The sequence below is a fragment of the Mchenga conophoros genome, linkage group LG14 (assembly GCF_057382185.1).
Source record: "Mchenga conophoros isolate Kocher_MC1m ecotype Shallow Benthic linkage group LG14, M_conophoros_male_GT1.1, whole genome shotgun sequence".
Lineage (NCBI taxonomy): Eukaryota > Metazoa > Chordata > Actinopteri > Cichliformes > Cichlidae > Mchenga > Mchenga conophoros.
The window spans coordinates 31,442,243-31,466,138 of NC_140539.1; the positions used below are offsets into that span (position 1 = coordinate 31,442,243).

The 23,896-nt window shown below is 38.6% G+C and overlaps 1 protein-coding gene across 1 annotated transcript in view; it reads left to right on the plus strand.

Annotated features, from left to right (window-relative positions):
* The window catches only part of b3glcta (beta 3-glucosyltransferase a), an 81,907-nt gene that overhangs the window by 51,954 nt on the left and 6,057 nt on the right, over positions 1-23,896 (plus strand). Inside the window, exons 5-11 of the mRNA XM_085243924.1 lie at positions 4,803-4,879; positions 5,524-5,635; positions 8,354-8,490; positions 8,636-8,699; positions 9,594-9,725; positions 13,866-13,935; positions 17,330-17,443. Coding sequence (XP_085100050.1) covers positions 4,803-4,879; positions 5,524-5,635; positions 8,354-8,490; positions 8,636-8,699; positions 9,594-9,725; positions 13,866-13,935; positions 17,330-17,443 — 706 coding nt within the window. The remainder of the gene's footprint in view (positions 1-4,802; positions 4,880-5,523; positions 5,636-8,353; positions 8,491-8,635; positions 8,700-9,593; positions 9,726-13,865; positions 13,936-17,329; positions 17,444-23,896) is intronic.

A 23,896-nucleotide genomic window follows, 5' to 3' on the forward strand; every position in this document is an offset into this window, starting at 1 on the left:
TCTGGTGCAAAGTGGGCCAAAAACAAACAAGAGAGATGGACTCACGACAGAAAAGCCGATCAGCTGATCATTAAGCAGTTTCATGATTGAAGTAGCAGCAAGAAGAGTCAGTTGCTCCATATATCGTTTGTTAAGCTTAACGCAGGAATGCTTTACAAACATTCAGAGATGGACTTACACACTTGCTTTACTTCTCTCGGGGATAACTTTGTTGGAGATGAAATGCCGGGTTGCTAGCGAAGCTCCAAATGCTATCCAGACCACCGACAGGTCCCGCATGCCACAGCGCTCTATCACGTGATGCATACTGCTCCAACGTGCTAACGTTCTGAGGTGAGTTACGGCGTGTTGCAAGTTTTGTGAGGTGCTTTCGTGATATTTAATGGATCGAATTACATTTTTTATTTTTCTCCGATATCCGATCCAGTAATTTAGGTCAGTATCGGACCGATACCGATACGTAATATCGGATCGGTCCATCTCTAGTTTGTATAAAGCAGGAGCTTTTCGGTGCAGCATCATATACCTCGTTGAGACCAGTTTCACCTGTGCTAGGTAGCTTGAGTGCTAGGTAAGATTAGAAAAGCACTATACAGTGGTCCCCCGTTTATCGCGGGGATTACGTTCTAAAATAACCCGCGATAGGTGAAATTCGCAAAGTAGCCAACTTTATGTTTTACAATTATTATAGATGTTTTAAGGTTTTAAAACCCTTCACTACACACTTTATATGCTTTTCTCAGACAGGCATGAACATTTTCACACTTTTCTCTCTTGTTTAAACGCTCACGTTCAAACCATCGTAGAAAAATAAGTCCAGCATTATAGAATGAAACCAAAGGCACCGGCTGGTGCCTTTGATGGTGCAAAACATTTCGTCAACATTGTTGTTTGTTGGGGAGAAACTTACAAACATACAGTACAGCACTTCAGAGTCATACTGCTAGCAATCGAAGATTTATGTAAATTTGACAAGCTGGACGCATTCTGTACTGTACAGGAGACACAGCACGAGATTGATAGACAATGATCTACAGCCAATCAGGACACAGAACACAATGTCCTGAAAAAAGAAATCTGGAGGAACCCCTTTCCTCAACCAGTGATAAAGTATACACATTTCTGTTAGGGAATGCACATTTGTCCCTCACCATGAGTAGTTACTAAATGATCACCAAGAGAGCTCTAGCCTCTATTACTGAGGTCCAATTTCAGTTAACATATTAAAATATTTTCATTTAGAATAGCTCTTAAAATCCTCAAGTGCCAGTTTTTGTGCAAGCTGCTTCTGTTTTGCAGGATCCTGTTTTGTTGAATTGCTGTCAGAATAAAAATATGCCAAAACAAAAGCAGAAAAGGTGTTCGAATAGCATGGATAAAATGTAAACTCCAATTGATATTACTGTCTGCCAGCCTATCATCCCAAGCCAAACATAAGTTATAACCAGCTGTCTATGTCTACAGTCACACCTCCGAGGCACATCACAGAAACGCAGCAACGACAATGCAGAAAAGAGATAACCTTGGATAGTTTTGGTAATGAAGTTTGGCTGTGGGCAAAATGTTGTTTTAGATAATTAAATAATTAAAAGCTCACACTGTTTCTCTAATTATGTGAAGTTTCAGGGTCAGTTAACTGGAAACTTTCTGATATTTCTGTTTTTTCCTCATTGGACTCCTAAAGGTTGTGTTGCACTGATTTACACACAGGAACTTGTGCATTCTGTGTCGGTTCACAGCCCATGTTCCTACAGTCTGACATTCTGCCTTCTGGGAAAATTCACATTACATTTATAGTGTTTTTGTCATTTAGCCAATGCTTATATCCACAGAGACGCGCTGAGACTACAGCAAAATGCGATTAAACTAAAACCTTTACCAGCAGTATTGCAATATGCATGTTTTTAATGCTTTCCTGTTCATCACTGTAATAGCAATTCATGCGTATAAGAAGCCACAGTGATGAAAATTTGTTTGTATGAAAAATGGGTTTTCTTTTCAACTGCAGTCCTTATTTTTACAGGTGGCTTCTGGATCTTTTTTCTCTCCTCCAGCCCTTATTGGTTAAAGCTTCCTATGACTGTTTTACAGCCAGGTCCCACTGACCCCCATTATCTTCCCAGTCAGCAAGCAATCAGTGTCCTGTTCATGTCCTCGTGAGGACTGGCTCTTATCTTTTGATTAGCAGTTTGCAGCTCGCACCCAACTGCTATAAAACTATCTGTCTGGTCTTCTTGAATGCCTCTTTTATCAAAAGAATTTCGATAGCTCTTCGAAGAAAAAGCCCTCGTTGTGAATTTGCATTATTATCTGAAGATGATGCGTCTTTGATTTTATTTTTCCCCTTTATTTTTTCATGGAACAGCAATAGTGTAAATGTCAAGTAGAGAACAGTTTAATAAAACATGGCAGACGTCAGACGTGTGATCGTTTTAAGAGTAAACGTGTGTAATATGGTTAGAGATAATAAACCTCAGCTGACTAATAAGGATTAATATGTATACACAGTGTCGGCCTCATCAGCTAAATCAAACATGCTGCCGCTAGACAGAACGACTCAGAGGAGACTGTTCTCCCTGACTTCCTGCATGATGAGTGGACCATGCTGTAATGAACCACAGGGTCTTACGCTCTGCTGCTTTGTTTTCCTCACAGTGTGAAATGAAACCTTGGCTCTCTCAGACAATCCTCACACAATTTCTCAGCTCTGGCCACTCAAAAGGAAATTTTTATTTAGAAGGGATTGTAGGCACTGTACGCATCCTAAAATATCCTGTTCTTGTTTATTTCTTTCTTATCAAAGTATATATTTTAGTGTAAGGACAGGAAGTAGCAGCAGCAGCAGCTCTGGACTTAGTTTTATAGTTTTTTCGTCATGTTTTTTCTAATGCCACAGTCAACTGATCTGATACAGTGACCATCTCAAAAGACAGAAATGTCATGCGTTCTGATATCCTGATTTCTCACCATCGTTGTTGGGAAAACTTCAGCATGATGATTTAATTTGGAATATTCTAATGAGCATATCCAGATTCATGAAAGTATGATGAGAGGTTTTAATGTGCAACACAACCCAGATACTTGAAAAACCCAATTATAAGCAGAGTAGTTTAACAAATGCATTCATCAAAGTGACAATATTTTTGTGAAATCATTGACTTCTTTACTTATTGATTTACTGAAATTAATAGTAAACAGTAGCTGTGCTGTGCAGAACAGTAAAACACACCAGTCTGATTTGCAGAATTGTACACAGTACAGTATTATGCAAAGCTGGTCATGCACAGTTCAGTTTTTCATGTTTAGCGTCTAAGGAGCTATACTTTCTTGTAATTGGTCTTAAGCATGAGTTCTCAGGGCTTTTTGAAGGTATTCAAAGTTTGTCTTTGGACACTGGATGCTTTTTCATTTATTTTCAGTCCACTCCTTGTACCTGACCTTTTTTTTTTTTTTTTCTTTCGTTAATCCACTTAATGCTGACCTATGAATTATTTAGACATAAAAAAAGCCACTCATGTTGTTTCTACACATAACAGACAACTTAGCAAAGAGCCAATTTGAAATAGTATTTTTAGGCATTTTGTTACTTGCAGCCTGTGCCAAAAACACATTTGTTCCCATTTCTTTGGCTGAATCTATGAAAAATACCAAAGATAATACAATTTGACAGGAAAAAAATTTGTATTTTTGCGCCAATAAGGTGATCCTGAAAAAGGTATTAGCTAAAAATTTGGCATATAGTGTAGTGTGCCTTTTTTTAAAAGAAAAAAAAAAAAAGCACAGGTGAGGACAAAAGAAGAAGTGGAAGATCTAAAAAATGAACTACATCAGATGAATGGTACCTGAAATGAATGAATGCCCCTAAGAAAATAGGAAAAAATCCACCAAACACCTTTTTACGGGACCTGAGAGTTAAATCTGACCCGTCAGTTGATCCATCTACTGTTTGCCGAAGCCTCATCAGTCTAAGGGCATCTGGGAGTTCATCCAGTGGTGATGGGGTTTGTAATTGTTGGAATTATCATAATTATAAACACAAAAAACTGTAAAAACAGAAACGGAATTTCGATCCACCATACAATACCATGTGGAAAGCATGTGATTGGCAACTTTTTGACACAATTTTTCAGCATGACATGCCCAACACGCTGCCAATATAGTACCCCCCCCCCCCCCCACACACACACACACACACACACACACACACACACACACACACACACACACACACACACACACAAAAGAAACAAAACAAAACTACACAATGGAAACCTATCAATCATGGACTGGCCTCCCCAGAGCCCAGACCTCATTATTATTGAAGCAGTGTGGGATCATCTTAAAAGAGAATAGAACAAAAGGCAGCCAATATCCAAACAAGAGCTTTGAATGTCCATCAAAAAGCCTGAAGAACTGTTCCTGAAGACTACCTAAAGAAAGTTCAAGAAAGCCTGTCTAAGAGAGTTCAGGCTGTGTTAAAGAATAAAGGTGCTCAAATCAAACTATTGACTTCCAAGCTCGTTAGAATGATGCAAACTCTGTCTTTGCCTTAAATACTGCATTTCCATGATGACAAATTGCTGAATTGTTTTCTAACTAAAATATAAAGAAATGAGGGATATCTCAAGAAATTTTACACAACTGTACAGTGTGTAGGATTTGGAGGAAATCAGCTAAAACATAAAAAAGGAAACATGTTAAATAACAAGAGACATCAGTCTTATGAAACTTATATAGAAAAAAAATCTACTGATGGAGGGAATGGAAATTCTTATCTGTCGTTTCTGTGTTGTTTCTTACAGAAACAGCCGGTGGTTTTGCTCCTTCACAGTTTATCAGAAAATGAAGGCGACTGGAGCATCCTTCCTCTGCTGCCTTAGTAAGTATCCCTAAACTGGTAATGATTGGGTGTGATTAACAAACAGTTAACACAACTCAGCTTTGTGCTGAGGACTGCATATGAGAAACACGGTCTTCTGTCAATTTCTACTGTGTAAATTTGAAATTTTGAAGGTAAATTTTTCTGTTTTGAGGACATTTTGTTGCCACATTTGTGTAAAAGCCATTACTAACACAGTAACGGTGATTTATTGCTTCATTTTATGATAAATACCTTCTTAATGTGCATGTAGGTGTGACAACAGGTATTCAGCGGTATGAACAGCATGATAAAGGCATTAGCTTCAGTTGTCTGGATGCCTGAGCCTTTTTAAAAATCAAAAATATGTCTTATGATTGTTTTAGGGAGGTGTGTAACAGCATCTAAATGTGTTCTCATCATCCATGGCATAGACTTGTAGCATAGAATATTCCCAGACCATTATATAGAAAGGCTTTCCTCCCTGAAAGAACTCAGTGTGCTTGTGTTGTTTTTTTGTCTTTCTGTCCTCTGGGGAAATGTTGTGACTGCTTTGATCTGACTGGGTCAGGAGCCTCAGCCTCAGATATCTCCTCAGAGTAGACTGAAGTGAAATGTTTTTATTATTTAACTCTATATATTTCTGTCTGCGTGTGTGTCCTCAGCTTATCACATTCCTTTGGGAAAAACTCTTCATGGATTGTATTTCTTGAGGAAGAAACAAACGTGAAGTTGATTGCTCTCATCAAAGTCCTTGCAAAAGTTGACAAAAATAAAGTAAGCAGAAAATATTTTCTCCTAATCTACATCTGTCTTTTTCTCTCCCATTGCTTTCTCTCTTGCTTTTTAAGAAATTCATCAGTGAGACCAAAGCTTCCTGTTTTCATTCCAGCTTAGCCGATCATTGCTTCAGTTATATGAGATACAGTATCAGGTTGGCTGCAGCTTCTTTGCAACAGTCGAGCTGCACTGAGCACCACCAGCTCACAGCGTAACCTGTCAGATATGTCACTCCAGTCTCAGCTGTAGACCTAATTTAAGGCCTGTCCCTCCACTCATGAAATTATTTTTCATCTATATGGGTTGGTGGAGTATGCCAAGTATAAATATTGAATGAGCACTCCAGAAATTCATGCATTGGAATTGTCATTTCTCTTAGTTGAGCTCAGCAAAATAACTTTCTCCTTCAGTTCTTCATTTATGAATTATTTAAATAACACAAATGTGGCACATTTTTAACATTTGTTTTTGAAATTTAAGCTGTTTGTAAGAAGTTTGCTTTGCTGTGCCCTTGGATTGTCATAAAAGGCAATTTCCACCCTGCGTGGGATTTCACTTCCAACTTAGGGATCGGTTTCATTATTGAACGCATCTTCGCAAATTCATTCTAAAGCAAAGCCAGCAACAGATACAACGTCCTGATGACTTGATTCATTACAACATGCCCAAAGGCAAACTCTTCTCTCTCAGGTGTTATAGCTTAGTGGGGTCAGCCTCATGTTAAGTCACAAAATTGGATTTCATATCAGAGTGTTTTAAGCAGCGAAGGCTCCTCACAAAAATGAGTTGCCACTTTCCAATTAACTTCAACCAGTTAGGTGCCAGAGCATGACAGTAATTAAACACAGTGCAACTTGTGATATACTGTAGTTGCAATTTGTGGATTTATTTGATAAACTAAATCGAACAAAGAAGCGAAGAAGGTCGTTTTGGCTGCTCCCTTATTTACTGAGGGTTGTCTTTACTGAGGTTGTCTCAGTGGCTGGATCCGCATGTTGATTTGCCACAGATTTTATACTGGATGGCCTTACTGATGCAACTGGGATCATATCCAGGGCTGTGACCGCCGCTAAGAGTGCACTAGCCTGTGACCACGGGTTGCTGGGCTTGAATAAAGAAAAGCAAATGTTTAATTACACAGACTGTAGCCACTCTATCATCCATCTACCATTCCCAAAGACTGCTACTCCTGCTACTGTTGAGTGATGGTCAGATTTTAGTGAAGCTTACATGCAATGACCTAGTGGGTTTTCACACATACTCTGCTGAAGGTTAATGTCATATTTGTCATTTTAGAGACATTTCCATTTTCACAGCACAACCTTCACAAACACTACTTAGAATTTAAATTTCACCACATTTCCACTGCTGATGTACTGAATAAAATTCAGAACTAACCATTTAGCAAACTTGTTAACGTAAAATACATTTTTCATGCACAAAACGAGAGAAACACCAAATTATATTTATTCCTTGAAATATTGCTTTGCCACACATGTTGCCCACCACATGTATTCCTGATGATCATGGTCTTATTGGTCATAATCATGGAGTAGTCCTAATGGTTGACTCCCACATTGGAAAGGCGTGGTTGGGTTGGGGTCTTTTTATCACCATTATGCTAATAGAAGAAATATAGTCAGTGCTACTCTGATGCATATTTTCATGCTTTTTATGGCCATGGTTACTACTGACCATGCAGTCAAAATACTCTTGAATCCTTTTATTAGGTGATCAACCAGATTACCAGGGCAGCTGTGGCTACAATGTAGCTTGCCATCGCCAGTGTGTGAATGTGTGTGTGAATGGGTGAATGACTGAATGTAGTGTGAAGCACTTTGGGGTCCTTGGGGACTAGAAAAGCGCTATACAAATGCAGGCCATTTACTTTGTGGCCTGGGTTTGTGAGCCCCGTTGATATCTTAGTGAATTTTAATTCTCATTATATTTTTGCAATACAGCCAATCAAAATGTGTCACTTTCTTTATATTTCTCACACATTACAGTAACTTGTGATTTATGATGGCTCATGAGTTGGTTAAGCTAGTACAGCATTGACGTTCTGGTTTAGACACATCCCAGTTTGGTCTGTCTTATTGATATTAATGGTTCAAATAACATATTAGAAACACCTTTAAACAAGTAATGTTCACAGTGAGCATAAAACAACACAAAAAAGTGGAAACTTCATGAAGACTTTTTTCAGCCTTTATGAAAGGCAGGATTTGTAGCAGGGGTTTAGGCCTGGTGGTGCTAAGATAAGCTAACTGGCAGCTAACTTTACTGTACAGATATGAGAGGATGGTGTTGATCTTCCTAACAATTCTACATCAGAAGCATGAATATGTTTACTGAACTGTTGGACAATTCCTTTTAACTCGATCTGCTTCAGCTCTAGGGGGATTTTCTAAAACTGTCAGATTATTCTTTTTCCACCAGATATGTCAAGAACCATGATCACAGCCTTTGTAGCTACAATATCTGTCATCTTTGAACTTTGTTCAGTGAAGAAATCTTATTATTTCCCCAGTTAGCAACAAACTTATTCACTGGAAATAATTTCAAAGATTTTCTGACGTGCAGTGTGAAAATTAAATTAGGCCACAAGTGCAAAGTTTTCTTTTTATGACGTTTCACAGCATTTTAATGGGGAAAAACAATAAAAACTTTTTATGTGTGACATAGTGAAATGTGTCTCTTAAACTTATTTATCAGGAGTGGTTTCTGGGTAAGCCCCTCTTTGATGAGGAATCGACCATCATCCATCATTATGCCTTTGCAGAGAACCCCTCCATCTTTAAATATCCAGACTTTGCTGCCTCTTGGGCCTTAAGCATCCCCCTAGTTGTTCGGTGAGTATGTGCAATAAATCTGTAAAACTGAATTCTTCATACAGGCTTCAGAAAATAAGGTTACATCACTATCACGTATATTTACACATACATTTATTATTTATTTGCTGTGTGTTTGATTTCAAAATCTTATTTATTATTTTAGGCTTGCAAAGAAAGTGAAAGAGGAGCCACTTAAATCTGACTTCACTATTGACCTTAAACATGAGGTAAGATACTATGCAAGTCATGCGGTTTTGCATGGAGTGAGATCACGAGCCTACTGGTTTGCAACCATTTTCTAACAGCTTTTTTCACTCTCAAGTCAATGCCAGCCCATTATAATTTATTTGCACAAAAAGAGCAAGGCATGAAATTCATCTAACCTTGAAGTGAAATCTCATTACTTTGGAGAATTGTCATGGTGCTGTATTGAGGCTCTTATTTTTTTTTTTTTATCACTGAAATTCAGCCAGAGAGGCGTCTAGGGATTTTGTTGAGTAAACAGAACATCAGACTTATCTGGCTCAGACTGAAAAAGGTGGTGCCGTTAGATCTCTTTCAGTTGAGTAGAAATATTACACCTTCTACCTACCTTATATATAAAAAAAAAAAATAGAATTCTGAGTTTTCTTTTTTTTTTTTTGTTTAATGAAATGTGTGCTTTAAATATTACTGTACATGTAATATGCTGCATGAATTGCAGCAGTTCATTGCTGGTAAGTTTACAGTTTCTGTATTTTTCTGCTACTTTAGACAGTTCCAGGCAGCACTAGCTGTCACATCTCATGACACATTCTTACTCTGCAACATCTCTGTCTTCTCCATGCAGAATATTTAACTTGAAACCCAGATTTTCTTCTTCAGGAAGAAATGCAGTAATACTCACCAGTTCTCAAGTCTCCTCTAATCTCTCCTCTTCTTAATCTTTTTTGTTATTCGGCTTAAATAGTGAATATGCTCCTGGAATTTTCTAAACTGTTCTTTTTATTATAATATAAAATAAGACAATAATAATACAAAAAGCAGCACATGTTTATGTTTTTAATCAGTCATTAATGTCTTAAGGATTGCATTCTGTCCATAACTCATAAGCTTGACCACATGATTCTGGATTTTTTTAGGTTGCCTTGTATATCTGGGACAATGGGAAGGGTCCACATCTCACTGCAGTTCCTGAGCTGTGTACTGTGCCAGAGGACTCTCCCCAGGCCAGCCACTGTGCAACCACTGTGAGCAAAAAGCCTCCACTGTGTGTGAGTATCTGCTCTGTATTTGGATCAGTTTGATTGTCCTCAATTCCCAGGAAATGAAAAGGGAGCAAAATTAAATGACAGCACAAAACAGAGGATGGTTCACTGTGAGGTATTGGCAGTCATGTAATGATGTATGATGGCCCTCTTGCCCAAGGTTGAATCCGAGCCACGCTGGCATTTCACGGTGAAGTACTGCTTTTATACCACATACTGTGCAATCAGAAAAGACGGAAGTCTTTCATTTGTTTTGCCAAATTAATTTAAGATATCAGCCAATTGCAAAGCAACATCCTTTCAGTTTGTTTCCAAATTCAAATCAGATGTTTTATTCTGTATTTTTTTATATCTAAATATTTTTCTATGTATTTACTGTCAAATGTCAAACATCGCAATGCCTTTTTTCAAGCTGTGTCTTAACCTGAACGCTTGCATTATATTTGAATATTTGCTGTATTTGTCATTGAAACATAAATCATCACGCACATTTATTGTGTCATGAATCTGTAGCAGATATTTCTACCGTCTAAATTTTGCACTGGGGAAACATGCAAAACACGAAAGCAGTTTTAGTTTTCTTTATAAGCTTCCATTAGGACATTTTTTTTAATTTTTCGTTGTATCTGAGTGGGAGCCAGTGAGTGGGTGTAACTAATGGGGAAAAAAAAAAATTGATTCGGTCAGAATGTAAGTAAGGTCAGTAGGATTCCTACTGAAGCTTAATCATACTTTCTGGGGTAGATTTTTTTTTTGTGTTGGTTAGATTTGCTGCAACTGACTATGCTGTGCTGAATTCTAAGCAAAATTCTCCACAGGATCTCCAGTGTATGATGTTTGCTCAAGCTGAGAGAAGTTTGGTTTGTGAACTTATTAGAAGGGTGTGATATTCTTTAGCCTGCAGCAGTTGGTTCCACGCACACCATAAATTGATCAGTAATACTAGTAAGAAGTGATTGTTTGGGATAGATGCGACTCGAGTTTTGTGGAGAAGGTGAGGCGAGTTGAATTTGAGATGCCAGAGCTTGCTGCTGAGAGTGTCCCATTTCTGAGTTTTTCCATTTTAATTTTTCATGATTTTCCCTCCTGGTTTTGACGGAAAAAACAAAAATTGAATCTGATCTTTTCATTTGTTATTCAAATCACATAGTGTATGTGCATTTGTGGTCTTGAGTCTAGTACATGTTTGCTGCAGTGCAAACTGTCAGATTTATATTCATGTGGTTATTACCTCCCTCTCCACGGAACTTCTATCCTCATAAAACGACATTCATTTAAACAGAAAACAGGACAACAAGCCAAGCAGCCGGCAGAGAAACGTGAAGGTCACAGGTTTAATAAGTATTCAGGGAGAAGTTTCCATTCAGACAGAACAGGAGGGGATGCATCGTAACCGGACAGTGAACGAAACAGTTGTGAGACAAATTGGCAAGTGGCTTAAGAGCAGCACTCGGCTGCAGCGTCGACAAAAGAATCAGGAGCCTCGAGAGGCAGATTTAAGAGGGCAAAATGATTACAACCCAAGTGGCAACGACAGCAAAGCCTGTTGTTTTTATTTTAGGCAATAACTAAACTTATTGTAGAGCGGTTTCTATCAAAATGCTAAACATTTCAGGGCAGAAGATTGTTCAAATTCTCACCCTACAACAGTCGTTTTCAAAAAAATTTGTAAGACAGGCCAACGAATAACAACGAAGCCTTGTTTATTCTGGCGTGAGACACAGAATAAACAAAATCTTAGCATCCTTGAGGTCTATTTTTTCCTTTTCTGTGTATGTGTGTCTGTATTTTTTAAGTTATGTTTTGGACCACTCAAAGTCCGTTTGAAGAGGCCACTTTTAGCTCTGCTCAGATTGTGACGAGCATTTTTCACTCGTTTCTGACATTTTATGCATTACGTAAAAAAGCAAAGAATCTCTTTTCTCCGTTAATATTTAAATGTACTTTGTGTGTCTTTTATTTTGTATTTGTAGCTCAGGCTTCACGGCACAAGAGATCTTTACATTACGTAGCATTTTGTTTCATTAATATTGTTGGAAAAGTGACAGTTTGTTCAGCAGCTGATGATGTTTTAATGTGGCATACATTTTTAATGCACTCTGTCTGAAGGTGATTTAGTGAATTGTTTTTGAGAAAGAAATTGCTAAATTGCATTTAGATGTTCGTTTTTCTTTCATTGCTTTCTGTCTCTCCCATCATGTGTGGGTTTTTTTGTTGGTTTGTTGTTGTTTTTTTCATTTCCGAGACTACAGATGCTACAAATGAAAACTGAATTCATTCCTGCATCCCTTCAAATATGCTGCACGGTTATCAGATAGTGTCTGTCTTTAGTTTCAAAAGGAGAACCTAAGGCAACTAGAAGGACAAATGACCTTAGACCATATGAAAGAAAAAATCCAATTCTAATTTCACTTTGAAGATATGAACTCCCACTAATCACTTGGACATTTAATATAGTCTGGAAACTGAGTTTCAGCTATTTAGCTGCAATACATGTCGAGCTTCAGGTTTACTTACACTTCACTGTCCCAGTCCTGCATCCCGCCGTGCCTAAAGTCAGCCACAATTGTCCCACTGCCAAAGCGTACTAACATTAGCAGCCTCAACGACTACCGACCAGTTGCTCTAACACCTGTTATAATGAAGTGCTTTGAGAAACTGGTCCGACGTCACATCATGTCCTGCCTGCCACCCACACTCGACCCGCTCCAGTTTGCATACAGAGCTAACAGATCAACTGAAGATGCCATTGCTACAACGCTCCACACCACCATCTCTCACCTGGAAGTGCAGGGCCGTTACGCCAGGCTGCTCTTTGTTGACTTTAGCTCTGCTTTCAATACGATACTCCCGGACAGACTAATAGATAAACTGCTGGAAATTGGACTTCCTTCCACCACCTGCCGCTGGATCAGAGACTTCCTCTCAGACCGTGTACAGAGAGTTAGAGTGGGGCCTCATCTTTCCTCAGCCCTCAGCCTCAACACCGGCTCTCCACAAGGCTGTGTACTGAGTCCCCTACTGTACACTCTGTACACACATGACTGTGTTAGTTCCCACCCAGACAACACAGTCATCAAGTTTGCAGATGATACCACTGTGGTGGGGCTCATCTCAGGGGGAGATGAGACTGCATACAGAGCTGAAGTTCAGAGGCTGTCAGATTGGTGTGCAGACAACAACCTGGACCTCAATACCACCAAAACAAAAGAACTGGTAGTTGACTTCAGAAGGAGGAAGTCCGAGCTGCAGCCTGTCAGCATCAACGGGGAGTGCGTGGAAAGGGTCTCCAGTTTCAAGTTTCTGGGTGTGCACATAGACACAGACCTCCAATGGAGCTCTAACACCTCTGCGGTCTTAAAGAAGGCCCAACAGCGTCTCCACTTTCTGAGAATCCTCAGAAAAATGGACCTGAAGAAGGAGCTGCTGACCGTCTTCTACCGCTGCTCCATTGAAAGTGTGCTGACATATTGCATCGGTGTGTGGTTCTCCAGCTGCACCACAGCACACAGAAAGGCACTCCAGAGGGTCATCAACATGGCCCAAAAAATCATTGGACATCCTCTTCCCTCCCTGAAGGACCTGTACAGCACTCGCTGTCTCAAGAGGGCACGCAGCATCCTACGGGACTGCACACACCCAGGACACCGGGTGTTTAAGCTGCTGCCGTCTGGCAGGAGGTTCAGGCTGCTGAGGTCCTGAACAAATAGACTCAAGGACAGCTTTTACAACAGGGCAATAGCCCTGATCAATGTAAATAGCTGACCTGACTGGATACCTCCCTGGACTTTTTAGGGGGAGGTAACAATGTTTAAAACGATAACAATAATATTTATATTTATAACAAGGTGCAATAATAATTAATGTGCAATAATAACAGTGTGCAATACACATACACTTATTCTTCTTTTTTATACTAAGTTAATATACTGTGTTGTGTTGTTTGTTACGTTGTGATGTGTCATATCGTGTCGTGTTGTGTTATATGTAGTGCCGACGTAGGACAGTTTTTCCAATTTCATTGTACTACTGTACTATGTATGACTGTGCAATGACAATAAAGAGTTATCTTATCTTATCTTATCTTATCTTATATGTGATATGTGTGCTTTTGTCTTTGACTCATGTCTCCTATTTTTATCAAAGGGGGAGCCTGTAAATAAAGAAGATATATTTGTTGCTGTGAAAACATGCAAGAAGTTTCACAGTGAAAGAGGTGAGTCATTCCCTCTCATACCAAATCCAGAAATGATGAACATTTTCCCTTTATACAGCACACATTTTTGTCCTCTTGCTATCTCATAATTGATTTGCTTTACCTTTGACCTATATGATTGTATGAGCAAACTCTTTCTGTAAATCTTTCCATCACTGCTATGTCTAGACTGATAAAAATACCTTTTAGCTATACTTCTTTCTGTGTCTCCCTTATTGCTCCAAATGCTCAGTCATCCAGCAATGCCACTTACTGGCACGCACTCCCTAACATTAAGCTATCTATAGTAAATGTACTCCACTTTTAAACTGATAAAACTGTTGCGGGTTAAGTCAATAGATCAAATTTCAAATTAACTTTAGATGGATCAGACAAATTGAACACCATACGTAAAGGGCGTCACTCAAAAGTAATTCCACTAATTACCTTAATTACATTTTCTTTGCCAAGCAGCTATTATCAGTTTCAAATGCAGACAAGATGAAAATGAATATTAGATTCAGACATCAAAGGTTAGCTTAGCTGCGTAAAGCAAGAGACATGAAAGTGTATCACGTTTAATTTAAGATGTCAATCAGTGTGAAGGCTTTTTAATCTTCTGTAGTCTGAATTTCTACGAACATTATTGCTAAGGATTGTCTTATTGCATTGGAGTCACACTGGGTTAAATATGTACACTTGGGTTTTAAGGGGTATTTATTATTTTCTTCTTTTTTTTGGGTTGTATGGAAGCCCCAAACGCAATTTCATTGTTCTTGACAATGACAATAAATAAATAAATACTAAATACTAATACGAAGACAATAAAATACTGTAGGATGAACTCTCATTAGGGGTGAGAAAATAGAGCCTCAAAACTATATTACGATGTTGCAAGAAAATTTGCAATACATAAACAAAAAAATACTGAACAACAATCACCATTTTTGAGTGTTAATAAAAGACGGGTATTTTCAATTATGAGCTACTGTCATTGATGACACATTGCCTAGTTAGAAGTGTGAACCTATTGAAACTTGTTGTCAGCAACAGCAACATTATTGTGCAATAGCAGTAACACAGCATAAGTCAGTTGTAAGCACAAAAGTAGCCTGGGTAGTGTTCTTCCTAGAAACATTAACTACAAGTATAACTGACTGCTTAACACTTCAGTTTAACAATAACTAGCATCATTTAACTTGCATGTTGTGTTTTGGGTTGAGCTTTTTTAACCAGTTTAGTTCCATTCACTGTTTGCTCCTCCTAATGCTCCTCTGATCTTAGGTTCAGGCATTTGGTCACACATCATCCGCTGTAGTCAACGGTGTGTTTTTGCCTCAGGTGGAGAAACAAGTTTGTTTCCACCTTTAGTGGGAACGGTTTTCTTACATATTTTCCAAAGGACTGTGCTTTGTTGGAGATTGTTGAAGTGGCTTGCTTTCAATGAAATCGTGATTGTAAAATTGATTTCTAAACAAGAAGGTTGCACCTAGAACTAGCCTGTACTACCACAAAAAGAAATCCGTATGTAGCTCTATTGTTACGTGGACGTTTTTGTGGTTCTGCACTGATTTGAAACAGAAATAAATGCAGAACCACCAAGTCAGTTTTGTTGTTTTCTATAGCTTTCATTCTCTCCAAAACATAAAAAGTCAACATGAGTTGACAAAAACATAGAATGAAGTAAAACATTAAAGAAAAGCATGTTACCCTTCTTAGGGTGAGAAGTTCGGCCATCCGGGAGGGGCTCAGAGTAGAGCAGCTGCTGCTCCACATCGAAAGGAGCCAGCTGAGGTGGTTCGGGCATCTGACAAGGATGCCCCCTGGGCGCCTCCTGGGTGAGGTGTTCCAGGCATGTCCCACCGGGAGGAGGCCCCGGGGCAGACCCAGGACACGCTGGAGAGATTATATCTCTCGGCTGGCCTGGGAACACCTTGGTATTCCCCCGGATAAGCTGGAGGAGGTGGCTGGGGAGAGGGAGGTCTGGGCCTCTTTGCTTAGGCTGCTGCCCCCGCGACCCGGCCCCGGACAAAGCGGATGAAGATGGATGGATGGATGGATGGATGTTACCCTTCTTAAAAACCAGTTGAAATGTGGCATGCAGATAGTGTAGTATAATAATACTGTATTTTTTACTGTGATACACAATTTATTCACCTCTATCTTTTCATTTGCTTTTAATGAAATATTTACAGCACTTCTTAAGAACTACAGAACCTCATGCCATCTTGTAACACAGTCTCTGCTTTAACTGTGTTTTAATGTACTGGTGTGCTTCAGTTTAAGTGGCATTTGTCTGATAAAATGCCATTTTATATCCTCAAGAGCCACAGTTGTCTTTTTTTAACAGCAATGTGTAGGTTGTGTTTGCTGCTTCACTCTGTGTTCAGAGTTTTCTTTTTAACCTAATGATTGTCTAAAGCAGTCAATATCTGACCTGAATGATGCTTTTGGAATATACTTGTTTGCTTTAGCTGTTTAATGTGGTAATGTAAGATACATGTGCACTTCGAGCTTGATTGTACTTGATGTTTCTTATCAGTTCAGAACCTGTACAGGCACTGAACACAACTTTTTTTGTTTTTTGGTTTATTCTTTTAATCTTAAACATGCCACTTTGATTCATTTTTGATGATTTATGAGAGATGAACACAGCCTTGAGCTGCTGATGCTGCTGTAGATGTCAGGGTATCCTGTGTTTCTCTGCATTAATACTCTGTGAATTAAACAGCCCAGAAACTTTCAAATATCCAAAAATTCATGAGTCCTATCGTAATAAAATGTAGAGGAAAACGCTGACCTTTGACACCAAGAATTAAGTCAGCAACTTGGTGCTACTGTGCCTTATCCTACCTGTGATAGCAGGGTATAAATAGAATGAAAAATACAGATCCAGTAATCTGCTATCTGCAGTACCTTTCCACTGCCAAAAGCTGCAGGTTTCACAGTGCTACTGGGCATTAAGCACAATGAAGTTAAATTATTTTTGAGGCCTGACAAAAATCCCCAGAGTCAAAGCTCTGGAATGTAAAAGTAAAGGAAAGAAACCCTTTATTTTACAAGTTACTTTAAAAAGTTTTGTGATTTACTTTGGTGTAACTAATCATATGTCTAATCAAATATTGAAAGCCAGTCATCCAAGCCAGAATCAAAAGAGGCTTTTCCCCAAGTAACAAAAGAGCACAGTGTCGGTACATACTGAATTAATCTAATCTGAACAAAGTCGAAGGATTAAAGGGAACATTGTTTATCATTTCACTATCCTTAATGATTCATCTCCCTAAATAAAATATTTACTTTAAAAACACAGAATATCAGAATGTTTTCATTTGGTCAGAAAACATTGCACAGAACATGAGGTCTGCTTGTTGTGAAACTCTGAACACTGTATTGATTTTTCTCCTTCTATCTCTAGTGCCAGTGATAAAGAAGACTTGGGAAAAGGACGCCTTATTTTTGGAGTACTACAGCGATCATGCCGATCCTTCAATACCAACCATTAATTTAGGTGTTCCAAATACTGAAAGGGGTAAGTTATCCTTTCACAGCCTCACTTTTCATCACACCAATCATCACTTGTACCGGCAGATACACTTACTGGCCTAGTATATTGGTCCAGGCTGAACTGGCTAATTAGGCTCAAAAGTTATACACCTTTCACCACCACATGAAGGGGATGTGATTCAAATCCAACATTTAAGGAGAACTGGAACCAGATTGAGCTGGAGTACTTTTGTCAGTGGGTATTTCAACTTTTCAGCATAAAAATCAATTTACTGTAAAACAGTGACATGAATAAAACTCTTCTCAGTTGGCAGCAGGAGTGTGCTGCAGTTTTTCTTTTGTAAGGCATATTTTTCTTTTAGAAAACTGGCTTTGTGCCTTCTGTTTGATATGAGCTTCTCTTGACCAAGAACTATAATTTTCTAACCTACTGACCACTTTAATCAATAATCCCCCGGTGACTTCTGCCATCTCTAGGACTTAAATACTAGGTCACCTTTTTATGACTAGTCTTTGTTCCAAATATTTGTTTTAAAGCTGGTGGTTTCCTAAAGTTGGTTTATTTAATCATTTCACCGATGTAGCAGTTTCAGTGCTCGCACTCCTTTCCAATTTAATTCATGAACAAGTGCTGTTTATAAGATCTATACCCATTTCCCATTCTTTTTTTATTTTTTTTGAAAATGGGTATACATCATGTAAAATCCATCCTGCTGTACTGTATAATTACTTACCTGTGTCCAACATGCTTAATTGAAGTTTTGGATGTCACTGCCCCTTTAAATACTTAACAGTTTTCTACTTTAAATATTTAACAGTTCTCTGTCCTTTGTCCACTCTCCAGAGTATTTAAAGACAGCCCGTGTGCAACCACTCATCAAAAAATCGGGCCTCAATCCTTCTTACTGAAAAACTTAAAGAGCGATTACAAGTATTACAACAAAACTTGTATAGACAATTGTCTACAGCTTCTAGAAGCATTACATCTGAACATTTTAAAAAAAATTTGTCAGGTTTAGTTTAGTCAGACACCACAGTAAAGATTTTGTGCTTAGGAAGGTAACAGATGAACTGCTGATACCAGTCACTGTTCTTCTCTGATGTTACTTGACGTAACTGCAATATTTTGACACAGTAAACCATAAAAGTTTGATCAAGGGGACAAAGCACTGAGCAGGTGTATCTGGAATGAAAACTTTTCGATGACCAGACAGAATTTTTCTACGGTGACCACATTGCTGCTTACTCTGTACTGTGGAGACCCTCAGGGGTCTGTACTGGGACCTGCCCATTTGTTTTTTTTTCCAGTGCTATGCCAGTGACACATTGTTCTATCACTCTAATAAAATCAAAACCCAGTCCAGTCTTACAAATTAACTGATATTAAGAAATATTTTCCAAATTTTCTAAATCTAAACACATTCTTATTGTTGTGTCACACAAGCTTCATCCCAGTATGAATCCCCCCTTTTCCTTTACGAGTTTATGTAAAACCAGCTGTCGAAAACCTGGTTGTGCTTTTTAATTCTAGTCTCACCCTCAAGAAACATGTATAAGCAAGATCATCCAGTCCTGCTACTGCCATCTAAGAAATATGATCACTTCTGCATTTTAGTGAAACTCATCGATTGTCATCCATGCCTTTATTTTCTCTTGGTTAGATTAGACTTCAGATTGCAGCAGCTTTCTGACATTACTTTTAGAACTGATTTTAAGATTTTACTTTTTTTTACTTTTGGTGAAGGACTTTACTTTTAAAGTCCTTCACCACCTGGCCCCAGAATATACACTCAAAGTGATGTTCCCATCTTAACTAGTTCAGGTGCAGATCCTCAGACACGATTAACTATTCCCACCAACTGCTTCAAGGCAAAAGGTGATTGAGCATTTGCTGCTAGGGCTCCTCAGTTGTAAAATGATCTGCCTGAAGATCTCTAGCTGGCCTTGTCTGTTAAACCACTGCTAGTCTCATTTGTATCATTAGGCTTTTTATATACATTTTAACATAAATTTTATATCCTACTTGCATCTTATTCTTTTAACCTTTAGGTTATGTGTGTTAATTTTAATTTGTTCTTTACAATGGAACCACTTCATTCTCATTCTTATTTTGATGTTATACTCGAGTGTGGCCTATTTCGACTGATATGTAAAATGCTTTATCATTTAGTTTGTTTGTTTATTCTATGTTTCTGGGAAGCACCTTGTAACACCAGTTTTGATAAGTTTCATACAAATGAAAAGAATACAGTTTTTGAGCATAATTTTTCATTTCTGAGAAACATCAGCTGTTTCAAATTCCTGTTTACGTGTTTCAATTGCATCTACATTTAGAGCTTGGATAGGATAAGTAGCATAGATGATGTTCAGCGGTTAACAACAACTGGCTACACTTAGTAACAAAGCTCAAAGGAGGCTCCCGCAGGGGGTGCACCAGACTTGATTGACTGGGAAGAGACTCTGGGGCAGACCTGGTTTCTCTGCTAGAAAAATACATCCTCAGGTGGACTGAAAACCTTGCAATCCCCCTGGAGGGTCTTTAATCCAACAACGTACCAAGCTGATCAACTAAGGGAGGAACTGGGGGATGTTGTTGAGCTAAATGATGCAGAGCTGGTCTACACATGGATGGATGGATATATTTATTGTTGTTCTACCGAGAACAATAAATAAATGAAATTCAATGTAGTGTGCACTGAAATGATAAGTATTTTCAATATGGCTTAGTCCGATACTCTTTGCATCTACCTTCATCCTTAAGCGTCCTTCATTTCTGTGTGAGCAATAAGGTCTGTTTTGTTTTTGTTTTTTTTGCAAAATAAGATATCTCAGCTAATTTATTTATGGTCCTTCATTTTTATATCAAGGATTTATTTATTTGTAACTTTTAGAGATACATGCACAAAAACTTACTTATTTGTATTTAATTCATCATTGCATCTGCAATGACAGAACCTGTCCAGATGTAACGTAATCATAGTAATGTTATAGAATTATGGAATGCATCACACTGGGTATGGTAATGGGAAACGTGCACAAATATACAGTACATAGACCTGAAGAATGCACCAAGCAATCCAGGGTAGTTTACAAGAACGGTACAAACTCTCTGCTTTGGGCAAAAAATTATTCTACCTCATAGCCATCGGCAACACAGTGACACGAAAGACTCCGCGTTCTGTACCTTAAAAAGATGCTGCATTGGCTGTTGCCAGTTTAACTCCACTGTAGGTAAAACTTGTTGTTCAGAGCTCTGGTGTAGACCCGTGCCTCCCTTCAGTCACTGTCTCCAGGCAGCTTAGCACTTTTAACAAGGATGTCTCTTGCAACCTCTCGCTGTATAGATGTAAACTGCCACTGGGTACTTGCTAGTAAATTTGTACTAGTATGATGCAGATCTGAGCCTTCCAAAGAATAAAAGCCAACCTTCTCTAGCAAAGTTACTCTCTTATCAGTGCAGTTTGGTGTTGATATGCAACCCCCATACTTGAGAGCCGCCTCATCTCCACCTCCTCGTTGTAGATAGTGGCAGGTCTCACGCACTTCTTGCTCTTAAACAAATCCAAAATGAGAGCCTTTGCTTTTCAAACACTAAACAAATAGTTCTTCTGCACTGTCAATGCTCTCAGACTTCAGACCGAAATAATTTTGATTTTTTTTAAAGTCAAACTTCAACAGAAGAAAAAAAATGGTATATGCAAATCAGATTAAAGGATTTCTGGATTTCTATCATGCTGACGCCTCTGTTGGTTCTGTGACTTGCATTGGGGTTTAAAATAACTCCGCAAGAAGAATATGTAATTCTTACCTAAACAAACCTGCATCTTGTTAAATTTACTAATGCGGATGGGGAAAGTGCAGAAGTATACATCTCATAGTAGTAAAGTCTTAAATGCACAAGTTCTTAAGGTGACATAACTGGTGTACAGTTGGAGGTTGTATGTGTGAAGAGTAAAACAAGGTGACAGTGGAGTCCCATGGGCCCCCTCAGTGCACTCAGCAACTTATTATGCATTGCTAATGCACATCTGTTTGGAGTAGGGCCACGCTATAGTGAAAGTAATCCTCTTTCAGTTCCCTTGAAACAGTAAAACCACATCGATTTAGAACCAGTAAAATCCAAGAGAAAACGTTAAACATGCCACTACCTGATGTATATGGAGAGTGATTGCTTTGCTTAGGGGTAATTGAAAGTGTAAAAATGCTCATACATTACTCAGTCATGTTGAATTCATTGATGGAGATGTGATTTAAATCTGGAAACTGACTTTTTTGTTTACTTGTTCTTTTGCTGCTTGTCACTATCCACAATGAGGAGGTTTCTTACCATAGACACTGTAGCATATCATGTATTATTAATGTTGTATTGACTGAAATGTTTTTTTGGTTGTCCAGTCAGAACAACATCTAAATTCATTCAGACCAAGGGAACATGATCACTATATAAAGTCTAAAATATAAATATGGCTAAATACACTGTTGATAGTGTTAAAAAGATACTGCCCAGTGCTACCCAACAGCCTCCTAGTAGATGTACTGATGGTATACATGTGAACAAATACTAGGTGTTTTTCAGTAAAGCTGACGTCTGAACTCGAGCTGACCTCTGATCAAGGCCACTGTGATTAAAACCCATCCAAGATTTTAGTAGCTGCTTCTGTTGGATGAATTTGAAAGTCTTCCATCACCTCATTATCACGTTATCAAGATATAAAATACACCATCAGCCATTTACAGTTGAGGGGTAAAAACTAAGGTGCTGCCTACTGTAGTATACACGTAGACTTCATCTACACTAGCCTAGAAAAGGTCATGAAAAGTTGTCATTAAATTGTAAGGCCGCTATAACAGATTTGTATCATCTGCTTCCAATCAAACACGTAAATGGTTGTCTAAAGCTACAGTTTGTCTTAGTTTTAGTGGGCAAGCAAGAATAAATAAAAATGGATAATTAATTGCAGAGTGTGGAAGTGTTCCTTAGTCTAGTGGATCTGATCTTACCTAAAGATTTAGATCATTTATGTTAAAGAACATTTGTTTAATTATTGCCTAAAGCAGAACTGATATTTCATGATCATTTCTCTCTAGACAATAGAACATGGGGTAAGGGTAAGACGCCATTCACAGTCTGCAGACAGCCAACCAGACAGGCCTGCAGCTGGTTGTGCTCTGACAAAAAACTGAAATTGAAGCTGTCAGGATTCTCATGGAGTTTATTCTTTTGCATAAGTCAACACATTACCTTTATTACCTAAGAGTTGGTATGACTTGCCCCTGAGTTTTACACTTTGTTCCACAAAAGGGCAGTGTTGGCCAAGTCTTTCTCCCAGGTAATCTAAAAGAAAGTGCCTCCTTCCCTTCCAATTTTGCCTTCTGTGATGGCAGCAGTCCACGGTCCATCATCAAGGCAGGGGCATCTTCAGTGATTCTGGTAAATAGCCAGATACGTAAGCTACTGTCAGTGCATAATGTCAGTCAAACAGAACTAATAATAGGATTTACATCCTGGAGGATGTACGATAGATTGGATTTCTGCAGTGTGATGTAAAAGATCTAGTAAAAGACTTTAAATGAGATTGCCCCAGCCACAAACCACGACAACAGAAAAAACCCTCACTGATTTACAGTATCTATATTTAGAAATATGCAACAGTGTCGGGTACTTATCAATATGAGGACAGTGGCCATTACGTTATTAGATAAGAATGCAGTGAAATGAGACATAAAAGGAATATATCTGTCTTAAGGAAAGGAGGAGATGATCGGTACATAAAAAATTAATTTCCATTTCTTTTGCTCATTTCTTTCTTCTTCTTTCCCAAGGCCTCAAACTTTATGCTAATGATTGCTGAGAGCATCCTTGAAGTTCATCATCGTCAGGCATCGATATGTCAAGAGTCTGTTCATCACTAACATTGTTGCCTGTGTCCTCGGAGCAAATCTTAAAGCCATATCGTGCATTTACATGTGCACAAAGAAAATGAAATGCAGCATAAGCCGTCACATTTATCAAGGAAAGAGGCACAGACTGGCAGACAGAATTATTGTCAAGAGTCCAATGTAAAAACAGATCTGACATAAAATTAATTCATTCGCATTGTCCTGAAAAACAAGTTGATAGGTTTGTAGCTTAAACCAATTCGCTGGAACGTTGAAGACAATTTAATTACACAGCAAAAGCAAAGTTCTTTATGTTTCTCGTGCACGGGAGAGAACTGGACAAACGCCGTCCCTTCGCTTGACCCCAGTTGCTCTCGCCCGCTCCCCCGTAACACTGCTCTTTTATTGAGGTCACATGAATATACATAGGTTCATTAACATATGACGCCTACATACAAACAAAGAGTACCGTGTGTGTGTGTGTGTGTGTGTGTGTGTGTGTGTGTGTGAGGTCAGAGTGTGACCCCATAAAGACTTCCCTAAACCTGCTGGTCTGGAAGTCCAGCAGTTCCTCTAAACAAAAGGCACTTAGCCTAAA